Source organism: Podarcis liolepis (genome assembly GCF_965112155.1).
Source record: "Podarcis liolepis genome assembly, chromosome: 5".
Taxonomy (NCBI): domain Eukaryota; kingdom Metazoa; phylum Chordata; class Lepidosauria; order Squamata; family Lacertidae; genus Podarcis; species Podarcis liolepis.
Window position 1 is genome coordinate 8,974,223 of NC_139556.1, and position 13,499 is coordinate 8,987,721.

The 13,499-nt window shown below is 45.4% G+C and overlaps 1 protein-coding gene across 1 annotated transcript in view; it reads right to left on the reverse strand.

The window, feature by feature from the left end:
• ATOH8 (atonal bHLH transcription factor 8) overlaps window positions 1–13,499 on the reverse strand; it is a 29,167-nt gene that overhangs the window by 10,414 nt on the left and 5,254 nt on the right. Inside the window, exon 2 of the mRNA XM_083503587.1 lies at window positions 6,884–7,075. Within this exon, the coding sequence (XP_083359713.1) occupies window positions 6,884–7,075 (192 nt within the window). The remainder of the gene's footprint in view (window positions 1–6,883; window positions 7,076–13,499) is intronic.

Genomic DNA, 13,499 nt, shown 5'->3' on the forward strand with positions numbered 1-13,499 from the left:
AGAATTTTAAGAGCTAAAGATATCCATTGAAGCACAGCAGCTGCGCGTTCAGACTACAAATGCAGCAGCTGACTGCTGACAGGAGCCTATTTGTTTGAACGCAGATCACACGGATATTACATTAGTTGCACTGGCTCCCACCTTGTTCCCGGGCTCAGTTCAAGGTGCTGTTCCTTACCTTCAAAGCACAGGAGAGCACCTTCTTGTCTGTGGCTCCCCCAAACTGTAAAACTGCTGCAGGAAATACAGCGCACCACCTCATTGTGTGCTTTTATTGGGCTGCAGACAAAAGCACTTTAGGTGTGCATTTTATGGAAATGTTTGCAAATTCTGACTGCTCAGGTTTGTTGATCTGGCTGGTTGTTCTTAGCATTTATTACTGCTGGTGACCAGTTGCTTATTAACTTGTTATAACAGTCTGATAGCTATTTTACATTGTTTTGTACTGCAAGCTCCCCTGAGGGTTCAAAGAGGATGAAAAGTGTGAGGTCAATAATTCCAGTAACTTTTTTTGCTATGCTCTGAATGCTCACGGGAACTATGCAGTAGGCAAGGAAGCGAGGCCAAAGCTCAGTGGCAGAGCAGATATTTTTCATCTACAAGGTCCCAAGTATAATCCCCAGTGTCTTCAGATAAGCCTGGGAAGGACATATGCCTGGGAACAACCTGGAGAGCTGGTGCCATTCATAGATTATACTGAGCCGATGTACCAAGGGGCTGACTTAGTCCTACGTTACCAGGAAAGAGCCACATTTTATTTAGTCTGCTTTATCAACGATCTGCTTCTTCTCAGCCGTCATTCCTGCTGTAAGAGAAGTTCTTGTGTGTGCTGTGAGAGATAAAGCAAATGAAATAGTGGAAGTCTCCCATAATCCTCAAAAGCTGCATCTCTGCACAATTTACCTTGCCTCCTACGCATCGGCCTCCCCCAAGAGTAAGTAGATAATCTGGTGGCAGGAATGACAATTGGAAATTTTCGGTTACCCCCATGAATTTCCCTGCACTCAGAGGACACAGTTAACTGACCAGGATTTGTGTCCTGTCCTGATAGATGAGCCACCAAAACCAGCAACTTTTTCTAGGAGCAGACAATGCTTGTTTTTATATCATCGGAAGTAAACTTTTTTTCTGAGCATAAGAGTGAAATGGGCCTCTGATTTAAATCAGAAACATAGGCTCCGTCTTGGCTAGTGTTTCTATGTTCTACCTCTACAGCTGGAGGCATTGTGCCTCTGAAGAAGTGTTGCTGGGAATCACAAGTGGAGACAGTTCCTGTTTGTGGGCTTCTGGTTGGCCACTGTAAGAATCAGTGTTAGAAACTGAAATAGGAAAGATAGGAGCTAAATGGTACCTTAAAACCTAGGTTGGGGACTCAACAACTGAATGTCTAGGCGCACTTTTTTATAGCAAGAATACAAAGCTGAAAATGAACTGCAGCTAAAATATTGCATTCATTTTTCACATGGTGTAGTCCTTCCCCTGCCCACCCACCTAATATTCTTAAGAGGGTCTCTTCTCCGGTCTTCAGTAGATGGAAGTGGGGAGGCAGGAAAAAGGTCCTCTTTTCCTTCTACTCTGCAGTTTTAATCTGAAATCTTAGGCTCAGTACGGTACGCAAAGCTCAGAAACTGCTCGTGCTAATGAAATTCCCTGTCGCAAAATGCGCCTAGAGCAATGGGAGTTTCAAACACTGGTAAGAATAGGATGCTGGAATTGATGGCCTTTGGTCTAATCCTGCATAGTTCTTATGTTCAATTTTCTCCTATGGAGGGGGGGCAGCAGGCTTTTCAAAGCTGACTGAATGATGGCCCTCTAAGAGAGAGAAGCATAAAAAAAATATCTTTTTTAGTAGCTTATTAAACTCCTTATTTTTTAATTCCCAAACTACCTCCAGCACTCAATTAAACATTCACCCATACTGAACTCACCCATAGAGCTTAGCATTTTAGCACTGGAAGAAGTGAGATGGAGCACAACATTTATCCACGATTTCCTGCTGTAATAGCAAAATGGAACGGGGATGGGAAACAGTATTTCCATGCTGGGAACATCATATAGATAATCGAACACAAAGGTTATACGCAAGCCGGTAAATGTAACATCTGGCGCCTCTGCCTGCCAGAACAAGCTCTAACCAGCTACATCTGGGGAGTGTGAAAAGCTTGCCCTGCAGTGGAAAAATGGAACAAGTCTGAAAGTGACACAGGGAGGGAGAAAGAGGGAGCAGACTGTAGTATTGCATTCTGCAGTCAGGTGGGCTTGCTGGAGACTGATTATATTGGCTGAATCTTTCAATTCACAATCAAATAATTTCCTATGGCTACTTAGTGAACAGCCGGCTAAAAACACACACCACACAGAAAGCATGTTAGTTTCCAGGTGGAAAAGAGAGGGTTTGTTTAAATAACCAAACTGTAGGACTAAGTCTCTCAGCCAGTACAGAAATGCTGTTGTACAATCAAAGATAAAATGGATGGATATCACATCTCTTTAACAGGGCTTTACATCTAATATGGACAGTGGACCATAGCTGTCAACTGTCCCTTATTTGGCGGGAAAGTCCCTTATCCCAGCACTGTGTCCTGCTGCTGTCCCTTATTGATGATGTCCCTTAAATTTCCCGGGTTTCAAAGGAAGCAGCTCCTCTCCCTCCCTGCCTGCCGGCCAGGGAGAAGGGAGGCTCCAACTGTGTTGCTTGGCTGCGTTGCTCACCCAATAAGGAGTCTAAGAACGACTGGAGGGTGGAGCTTGCATGCCTTGTGCCGATCAAATCGGCCGCGTTGCCTGGGGACTCGCCTTTGCTCAGCGCTTCCCAGCGGAGAGGTGACGGTGGTTTTCCTTGCTGCATCCCCTTTGCCAGGTTGCTGCACTGTGGGAACCACCGCTTGAGGCTTCGCTTGGCTGCTGGCTGGGCTTTCTGCCTTTGGCTTGGAGGGGCTCAGAAGTTGAACATACCCGTGTTCGGAAAATCCCTTATTTTGGCTGCTGGATCCCTTATTTTTGAGGCTGCTGGTCCCTTATTTTCAAATCTGTAAGTTAACAGCTATGCAGTGGACACAGATTATATAAAATATGAAGCTACTTTTAAATTATATATTTAGAGACAGGAACATAGGAAGCTGCTTTATACAGAGACAACCCATTGGTCCATCTTCTCAGCACTGTCAACATGGACTGGCCAAGGCTCTTTAGTGTCTCCGATGGGAATCTTTGCCAAGCACACCTGTGGCTGTTGGGGGTTAAACCTTCTGCAAGCAAAGCATGCACTCTGGCACTGAGCTACAGCCCTTCCCATGCCACCCTTTATTTCTGAAAAATGCATTGTATCTAATGGTACATGCAAGATGCAGCTGGGCGACAAAAGGGATTTGCGAGGACTGCTGATCAGCCGATTGGTGGCATCTGCAAAGCCTGTTCCAAGCCCCTGCAGAGAGCTGCCCCTGGCACTTTGAAGTTAGGGTTTGAAAATGCCATCCACAGTGCAGGGACGTAGCTACCTGTTCTGGCACCCGAAGCGGTGGGGGTGGGGTGATCCGCCTATGGGGGCGCCATGGCAATCTGTGCATGGAGTCTGCCTGGCAGACGCAAGCCCCACGCTGCCGTTTCTGGCAGCACGGGGCCCCGAGCCACCGCGTCACTCCCAGGAGAGACGCGTGGCCTCGGCGCGCTGCAGGCTAGGCCCTGTGGTAGATGCTGCCCCCCCCCGCGACGTGCCATTTTGTCACCCCTTCAGGGATGACACCCGGGGCGGGGCGGGCCACACACCCCTCCCTATGCTCCTGCCACAGAGTGCTTCAACCTGCACGGTTTAATTTTAAACCTGACATCAAGTTTCATCCATGTAGTTTAAAATTCACCTATCGAACTTGTCCCACCAGGGAGAGAAGTATCCAGCTTGCTCTCCTGACCCAAGCCCCTTCCCCTAAATTTATGGGGTAAATTCATTTTTTGACCTAACCTCGCTGTGAAAAAAGGCTGTTGCACCTGCCTGCAAATCAATGCTGATTCTGCTATTGGCTTACCCCATATGTACATTTATTCAATTCAGCCAGGCATGTCCAAAGTCCATTCCGAGGGCCTAATCTGGCCTGTCTGTCGATTTTATCCGGCCCCTGTGACAGTGTATGTCCTGGGGTAAAATCCTTTAAAAAGCTCAACTTTGGTTGGCCCTTACGCATGTTCACTTCATTAAATCTGGCCCTCTTTGAAAAAAGTTTGGGCACCCCTGAAAGCCTTTTTCTTTTCTTCTTTTCTTTTCTTTTGCCATTTTTTCAAAGCTAACAAATTGCTCCAGGGGAGGCAACTTTGTGATGTCACAGAGGTGAACCGCCAGTGATCCATGTGCTTGACTACGGCTGCAAATGTACAGAACAAAGTTTCTGGCCCTGACCCTAATTTACATTCCCTCCACAATCCTCTGACTTAGCCATGCTGATCTACCAATAAGTCTCTGATGGAGAAGAATGGGGTCGTATTGCTGTGTCTATTTATAAACTACATTTTAATGAAATGATTGCTAGGATAAACAGAAATCACATTGTTCTGGGGAGCAGGTAACTCTTAAGAGTCAAGAAGTATCCCTCAAGCTTAGCTATCCATTTGCCCATTAAAACCCAGCTGATTTATTACCCTGCATGCAACCGAGTCTGAAATGCAGACAGGAAGTTCACTCGTAGTTTACAGATCTCTTTTTGTCATAAAACCCTGAGCAAAGGCATCAATCTCTCCTCTGATTTATCCATGTCACTTTCTGGGCGGAAAACTGATGGAAGACTTGGTTTCCTCCTTAGCATAGTTTGATGAAGATTTCAACTAATTGACTAAGGGTTTTAAGTTAACCTAAAGGAATGCAGTGCATGATAGGTTTCTTGTTTATCTTTAATATTGGCATTTGCACCTCTCTTTTAGGTGTCTGTTCACATGGCAAAGTTGTGTAGTAGTTAGCCTAGTGTCAGGCTAGGAGAGGAGAGATCTCCATTCAAATCCCCTTTCACCAGTGAAACTCACTGGGTAATTCTGGGCCAGTCATTCCTGTCAGCATTATCTGTCTCAGGGAGTTGTTACGAGAATGAAAATGGAATAAGGATGCAGCCTTAAGCTCCTGGTATAAAAGGCAGGATATCAATATTTCTAAAAGCCTCCAGATGATTGCTTGGTACTTCCCAACATGCTATTACAGAACTGTGCCATATGTCTGGGAAACCCAGTTCATGCATAACTTGCCCTTGTGTGTTTTTAGATCCCTGTGAGAGTCCTATAAATCATAGGTAAAGGTAAAGTCATGGACGACTCTGGGGTTGCGATGCTCATCTTGCTTTACTGGCCGAGGGAGCCGGCATTTGTCCACAGACAGCTTCCGGGTCATGTGGCCAGCATGACTAAGCTGCTTCTGGAAACCAGAGCAGCGCATGGAAACGCCGTTTATCTTCCCGCTGGAGTGGTACCTATTTATCTACTTGCACTTTGACGTGCCTTCGAACTGCTAGGTTGGCAGGAGCAGGGACCGAGCAACGGGAGCTCACCCTGTTGCGGGGATTCGAACCACCAGCCTTCTGATTGGCAAGCCCTAGGCTCTGTGGTTTAGACCACAGCGCCACCCACATCCCCATATAAATCATATGGGTGCACAAAAAGGCAAGCATAACGTAGCTCCAGGATGATAGACAAAAGCGTGGGGAGAGCCAGTGGGTAAGCCTTCTTGTCAGAAGGGGGAAATGCTAATTCAAGATTGCAACCTGCTACTTCAGGGGCCAACCTAACATGCCAGTACTCAGAGGGTAAAGAAGCAGTTCTGACAAGCCTGGATTCTGCTTTGGATGTCCATACTAGACAGGCTGGTGCCACTTCTGATTTTTTTTTGGGGGGGGCACATTAAATGGATTTTCTGTAGTCTGATAAAAGCTGGAAAACACAGGAGGACAACATTTTGATGACCCTTGGGAGCATCCTTGTTTTGGAAGTCATTCCCATGGCCTCCTGCATGGGAGCACACTCTCTGTTCATGGGGGTGAAGGTGTTGATATTTCTAAGTGGAGACACCAGAGCACTCAGTCCATGTTTAAAAGAATTTGTTCCTTTATTACTGCCCTACAAGTAGTGCTGCTTCACTCACCATAAAACTTTAGCTTTCCCTTTCAACCCCTGAGTATTCATTATCTCACAGCCTAAATTACGCTAATTGCCCTCTGTTTGCTGCTATTCCAACAGAAAGAAGTTACCCAAACTAGTCATTCTGAAGATAGGAAGGCAAGGCCACAGTGGGGCCTCGTTAATCCTCAAGAGGCAGAACCCACAATTCTTTCTCACGGCCTCCAACCTTCTCAGGTGCCAGGGAAGTGAGAACAGCAGCCCAACGTGTGTGTGTGGGGGGGGGGGGTGTTTGTGTGCAGTTTGAAGCCCTGACAAATACGCAATGTTGCGATACTCTCAAGCCGATCAGGTGTTCAAGTCTCAGTAAGGGGAATGGGGTAGTGTTAAAAATTGCAGTTCCACCACTGGCGGCGAGGGTTGGTTCAGAGAGAGATTAATTGCCTTGTCTTGTTGCCTTATGCTCCCCTCCTCAGAGATTACATTAAACAACACTGAAAAACAAAGTTGAATAACTGTGTTTTTATGGTTTGCAAACAGTGTCCTAGAGATGGCTGTTTTCAGGGAATATAGCAGCATAGCTTCATCAATATTACTCTTGTATTCAAACATAGAAAGGAATGCAAGTGAAGCATGTAAATAAACTTCCATTAGAACGTAAATAAAAAGGTGACAGGATGCAGAAGATTGGAGAAAGGCATAACCAACAGCAAAAAGAACCAGCAAATGTTGGTAAGACTAAAGAGGTTACGCATCCATTTATAACTGGCTGTCATTTTATCCTCCCGAAACATACCTTCCTTTTTTTAGACCTCCCTTCCGCTTGCAAGGTTCTAGTGCACTGCTCCACACATTCCGAGAAGCTCATGTTACTGTGGTCGGCACTGTAATCCAGGTTGGCTAGTCTAGCCAAGGAGAGTATATAGTTACATGCTATCCTCAGGATGGCCAGTTTGGATAGCTTCTGTCCATAGGAATAGCAGGGAACCTAGAAAGACCAAGAAGAGCAAATTAGAGCGGATCATCAAAACCCAACACTTGAAAGGCTACCAGGTACACCTGTTTGCTCCTGTTTCACCTTGCAAAATATTGACGGGCAACTGCAGATGTGAAACTGTAACATTACCATAGCTAGCAATGATAAAACCTCAGATGTCGAACCTCTGTGTTATACAACATGCAGCTGTTGGTAAATAAATAAATCATCATCATCATCATCAAATTTCTTGCTCCTTTTATTTGCAAAGGGGTAACAATCCCGTTCTTGCTATTTTCCTGGAGAACAACTACCACTCGTTATATAGGACAAACATTGCATGTATAAATAAATAGATGTTGCATATTCTACTTAATGTATGGAACTCAAGCTATTGTCCATGCATAAACCTCAGATGGGACTGCTATAGAAACCATTGATTGACCTACATCATTCCAGGCTTGCAGCTGCAGACATCTGCCAACTGCTACAGAAGCTACCATGGTGAAGCCACGAGATCAACCTAAATGTGTTGATGCCACTGTGTGAACAAAAACAACAGTAGCAGCAGTTTTCAAGCACTTATTTCAGAAGTCTGCATAACTGACCGAGGGAGGCAACGGGGCAAAATAAATAAAGTGAAAAGCAAAATCTCTCAGACAACTTTCAGCTCTCCCCAGACCTGTTGTCTGTCTCTATGCATATTAACCTGGGAGTAAACACAATAATATGATCATTTGCAGCTAAGTTGCATAATAGCTGGGTTATACAAGATGATGCTTTAGGTTTCTTAAGTAGATGTCACATAAATGTTGATGGTGTTACTGCTGCTTGAAGGTGTCTAAGTGGCTACCCTAGTTCCTTTCCCTGACCATAGCCCATTTCATTCCCTAACGCCACCATAGCTAGCTCACAGGTGTGTTCAGGTGGAGTCCCTTGGAGTCTTCCCATTGTTCAGGGTTTCTGGGGTCTTCACCAGAAGTCTAGACTGTGACTTGTTTCCTCAACTCCACTGTCACTGTGGCCTCAGCTCTACCAAATACTGTTACTGGAGTCCTCTCCCGCAAGCATTCGCAGCTTTCAGGTTGGCTACTCAGTCTTCATGAGCTGCCAGCCTCTGCTGCTCCTGACTCTTCCTCTCCAGGCTTCTTCGTGCCTCTTCAGAGTTCATCAAGGCTTGCCTGCCTGACCCTCATAACTGTACTGAGCTTGGCCTTGTATTCCCACCAGCTTGTTCTGAAGGAATTCCAAGTCTCCATTGGCCTATAATGATGGACTGATACATGACCACCTTTGGATGCTAGAGCTCTGTACATAAGAGGCAAAATCTTGAAAGTACACAGTCGCACCCTTAACAACAGTGACTATCACAGATTAACTGCCACTTGGAGGATTGCTGGGTACATTTGTGTTTCTCAAACAGTGGGCCTCAGTGCCAGAGCCTGCCCAGAGCCTCCTGACTTGCCTGCCCCAACTCCTAACCATGTCCAGTGTCAACACAAGCAACTACTTGCATGCTGAGTAAAGGTGTCTTGGGGAAAGATGTTCAGAGGGGGAGAAAGTGTGAGAATCAGACTCTAGTTCCCATTTGCAGAGGAAGACAGCCCTGGGTCCTTTGACCCTTCAATTAGTTCTCTTTTCTCCTCCTATAAAAACCATGCAAGACAGTCTCTTTTAAAGTTTAAAGAACAAATAACTTTTACTTAGTGTACTTGCAGTTGCAGATTAAAAATACAGTGGTGCCCCGCAAGACGAATGCCTCGCAAGACGGAAAACTCGCTAGACGAAAGAGTTTTCCGTTTTGGAGGTGCTTCGCAAGACGAATTTCCTATGGGCTTGCTTCGCAAGACGACAATGTCTTGCGAGTTCCTGCTGGTTTTCCCCCCTTTCTCCCCCCTTTTTCTAAGCCGCTAAGCCGCTTATCAGCTGATCCGATCAGCAGATAAGCCGCTAAAAGCCGCTAATAGCGCTAATAGCACTAATCCATCAATGGGCTTGCTTCGCAAGACGAAAAAACCGCTAGACGAAGAGAATCACAGAACGGATTCTTTTCGTCTTGCGAGGCACCACTGTACCATGAGGCAGACGATACTTAAGTCGCAAAAACATCTTACATAGATTTGACTGGCATTTACAGACTGGCTGGTACTCTGAGACAGACAGTGGCACAACATAACATCCCTGCTGCCCTTACTGTTCAGACTGTTAACTGGCACAACTGTACCAATTGCCATAGCTGCCACAGAGTGCAAGACATCACAGAGTTCAACAGCGCTTGCAATTAATGCTTCACATATGCATTTTGGTTGCTAGCATCCCACGGAAAGGAGGACCAAAGGAGGTGTTGAAGGAGATTAGAAAGTGAGATTCAAGGTTAGTATTTATTAACAACAAATGAATTCATAAGCTGGGAATGAATATGAAAGATGCTACAGGAGGAAGAAGTGAATGTAAAAGGACCAGGGAGGAGGGAAACTGGTACATGGGCGTAACTGGGGGGAGCAGCTGTCCCCCCCGCATCAAGTAAATAAATAAAAAATACTTAACTAACTGACCAACTGTGTCACAGATAACTTGGTTCTGCTCCTCTAGCATAAAAAGTAATTATTATTACTTTTTCGTGTGAGTTTTTCTTTATACTGGGAGGGAGTAATTCAGAGCAGTGAACAGATACTTAACCTGTTCCTACCTGGTGGGTGTTGGGTTTTTTACTGCAGGTTTCCTTTGAAAGTAATTTCCCCCTCCAGGGGCCCAGATGAATGCATGGGAGAGCAGACACACATCTGGAACCCTGTGGGGAAGACGTAGGTTGGACAATGGTATATCAAGTGGGAAAGTGACCACAGGGGAAGAATTAAGCATTCCCTGCTGCCAAAGCTTCTCTGTTCCATACTGGTCTGCTACTGATTGTTTTTTGGGTGGGTGGTGAAGCTTTTTCAGGAAGAGTTACGTATCTGAATATGTAACATCTAGTTCAGCTCTCCGAATTTCCTCCTTTGGAGATGAATTAAATCAAGTCTTTGAAGCTTACTCTACATGACTTTCTTACAGAAGATTTGAAACACATGGTTTGCATTTCCCCCCCTACATAGACATGTTATCTGTGCAGGAAATTCACCATATCTAAAAATTTGAAGGAACCCACAAAGTAGGTATGCTGAAAATACTCAAAGGGGGGGGGGGAGAGAATGCAGCAATGTGCTCAAAACAAATAACGTTGTTGTTCTGCAAATGAAGTCTTCCAAAACAAATCTTGGCTTCCAACACAAATCTTGGTTTATCTGGAGAGAAACAAACCATGAACATTTGTTTGCATATGATGGTAAGCTTAGACTTATGGTTTGTTGCTCCTGGCTTGAAGTGCAAAGCAAAACATGAGGAGTTCAGCAGCACGCAGTCGTGCACTGTAAGCCATGTTCACAGTAAGCCATGGTTTTGGGCAGGAATGGAGAACCTCAAATCCAGGGGCCAAAACTGCCTCCCCCCAGTTTATTTTTATATGGCACTTGGAACTCTTCCCACACCACATTTCTCACAGGCCCTGCTTCTCACCCTGCTCTTGAACTCTTGCTTCTTTAGATGGAAGATAGAGAGGGGAGTGTCAGTGGATGTGGACACTTGCCCATTGTGCAAAAGTAAAAGGTGTGCTTGGTGACTCCGTCCACCGCTGGCCCATGGCCTGCGAAGATTGCACAGAAGGGAATGTGACCTCCCCAGACTGAAGAAGTTTCTCCATCCCTTGTTTATGACTTTCCATGATGCGTAAATTTGGTTAGTATCTCCCTTCCAGCCAGCAACATCAACAGTTTATCAAACTGTATGGAATATTCCTTCTGCTACAGGGGATGGAGAAAATCACTTGACAGGCATGGACAAGGAGACAGGGCTAGAGTTTTGTGGCAATTTTATCATAATCTGCTTTAATTGGTAAGTAAGATCATGGCCACTGGTCCCATCACCTCCTGGCAAATAGAAGGGGAAGAAATGGAGGCAGTGAGAGATTTTACTTTCTTGGGCTCCATGATCACTGCAGATGGTGACAGCAGCCACGAAATTAAAAGACGCCTGCTTCTTGGGAGAAAAGCAATGACAAACCTAGACAGCATCTTAAAAAGTAGAGAAATCACCTTGCCAACAAAGGTCCGTATAGTTAAAGCTATGGTTTTCCCAGTAGTGATGTATGGAAGTGAGAGCTGGACCATAAAGAAGGCTGATCACCAAAGAATTGATGCTTTTGAATTATGGTGCTGGAGGAGACTCTTGAGAGTCCCATGGACTGCAAGAAGATCAAACCTCTCCATTCTTAAGGAAATCAGCCCTGAGTGCTCACCGGAAGGACAGATCCTGAAGCTGAGGCTACAATACTTTGGCCACCTCATGAGACGAGAAAAGACCCTGATGTTGGGAAAGATTGAGGGCACAAGGAGAAGGGGGACGACAGAGGACGAGATGGTGGGACAGTGTTCTCAAAGCTACCAGCATGAGTTTGACCAAACTGCGGAAGCCAGTGGAAGACAGAAGTGCCTGGCGTGCTCTGGTCCAGGGGGTCACGAAGAGTCGGACATGACTAAACAACAACAGCAACAACAAGTTGTCACAGAAAAAAAAATCAGTCACAACATCAAAATCCCATGCTGCTCTTCTGCTCTTTCTGGAGAGCCTCTCTTATGCAGAGCAGGGAACCTGTGGCTCTTAGGATGTTGTCTGACCACAACTCCCATTATTCCCAAACACTGGCCAAGCTAGCAAGGTGCCATGGGAGCTGCAGCTCAACAACATTTGGAGGGTAATCTTCTAGCAACTTCAGAATTGGCTCTGCAGAGTCAAAATAGGTAAGAGGTATACTAAACTGTTGAAAGAATATGCAAGATTTGAAGCTACAGAAACAGTAGTAGAAAGGACAGGTAATTTGTGATCAGTTATGAATACAGCAAAGCAACATCCATGCACATGTAAATACTTCCAAGAAAATAGCTAGACCACAAACCATTTAGCACATCAAAAGCTGTACTTAAGTCAGTAGGGTATTAATTACTGTTGTAACAAGCCAAGATTCCTGTTCAGCTCATTGTTCTTGGTTTTTCACAAGGTTTATACACAGGGTTGTTTATAAAGTCCTTGATGTGATTAAAACATTGAAATGTTACTAAACTGAGATAAAGCAGCCGTTCTACTTACTATATTAGGTTGTTTAACCGCTTTTTCTGTTTATGCAACAAAACCTTAATTCTGATGTGGCTGAAGGTGAACATCTGCCATATTACACAACAACAAGTAAGATGTGCTTCAACCTTTGCAAAATAGAATTAATGATGGCTCTATAGCTGTAGCCAAGCCAGATCTTCCCCAATATGTCTCCTTGTTGGACAGGGACCGCCTTCAAAGGCAACATCGGCCCCTTCCCACAACTAACCTCCTTCAGTCATTCTCCTGTCACACAAAAAAACAGTTGTGTGGGGCTGCACTCACTTGGCCCTCATTTCCGATTCACATTAAGCACAGAACCTCCTTGTTGTGGGGATAGGCTTTCCAGTCATCCCAGCATTGAGCATCAACTGATGTGTGTGTGTGTGGGGGGTCTATCCTGCTTGGTTGCTATCTAGCCCACCCGTGCTGGCCAACTTTGCCAGATGGGCACGTCCACCCACCTGCCAATCATCACCTGATGTCATTGTGATAGCTGATAACACAAAGTTGTCAGAATTAGTCCACAGAGGAAGACAAAGATTTGGCCTGCTGGCCCACAAAGGTTCCTCATCTTTAATTTAATACTTAGGATGGTGGGCAAAAGTCCCCAGACCAACAGTCCATGTCAATCTTGGAACCAACTTTCAAGTAAAGACTGAAACCACCATAGCATAGTGTTGCTAAGTCAGTTTTTGCCATGCAGTTTTTGCAGCTTTTCAGAATGCTTCAATCTGAATAAAGAGAAGTCGGCTGTGGCTGGCACTAAAAAGCTAGTGCCAATGGTATTGCCAAACTGCTGGGGCACATCTGCAACTATTTCCAGAATGTTCATTCTGTAAAAGGTAAAGGGACCCCTGACCATTAGGTCCAGTCGCAGATGACTCTGGGGTTGCGGCGCTCATCTCGCTTTATTGGCCGAGGGAGCCGGTGTACAGCTTCTGGGTCATGTGGCCAGCATGACTAAGCTGCTTCTGGCGAACCAGAGCAGTGCACGGAAATGCCGTTTACCTTCCTGCCAGAGTGGTACCTATTTATCTACTTGCACTTTGATGTGCTTTCGAACTGCTAGATTGGCAGGAGAAGAGACCAAGCAACAGGAGCTCACCCTGTCATGGGGATTCGAACCGCCAACCTTCTGACCGGCAAGCCCTAGGCTCTGTGGTTTAGACCACAGTGTCACCCATGTCCCTCAACCACTGACTTAGGGAGAAGCATTCAAGCAGTAATCATCTTCATGACAACCAATCAG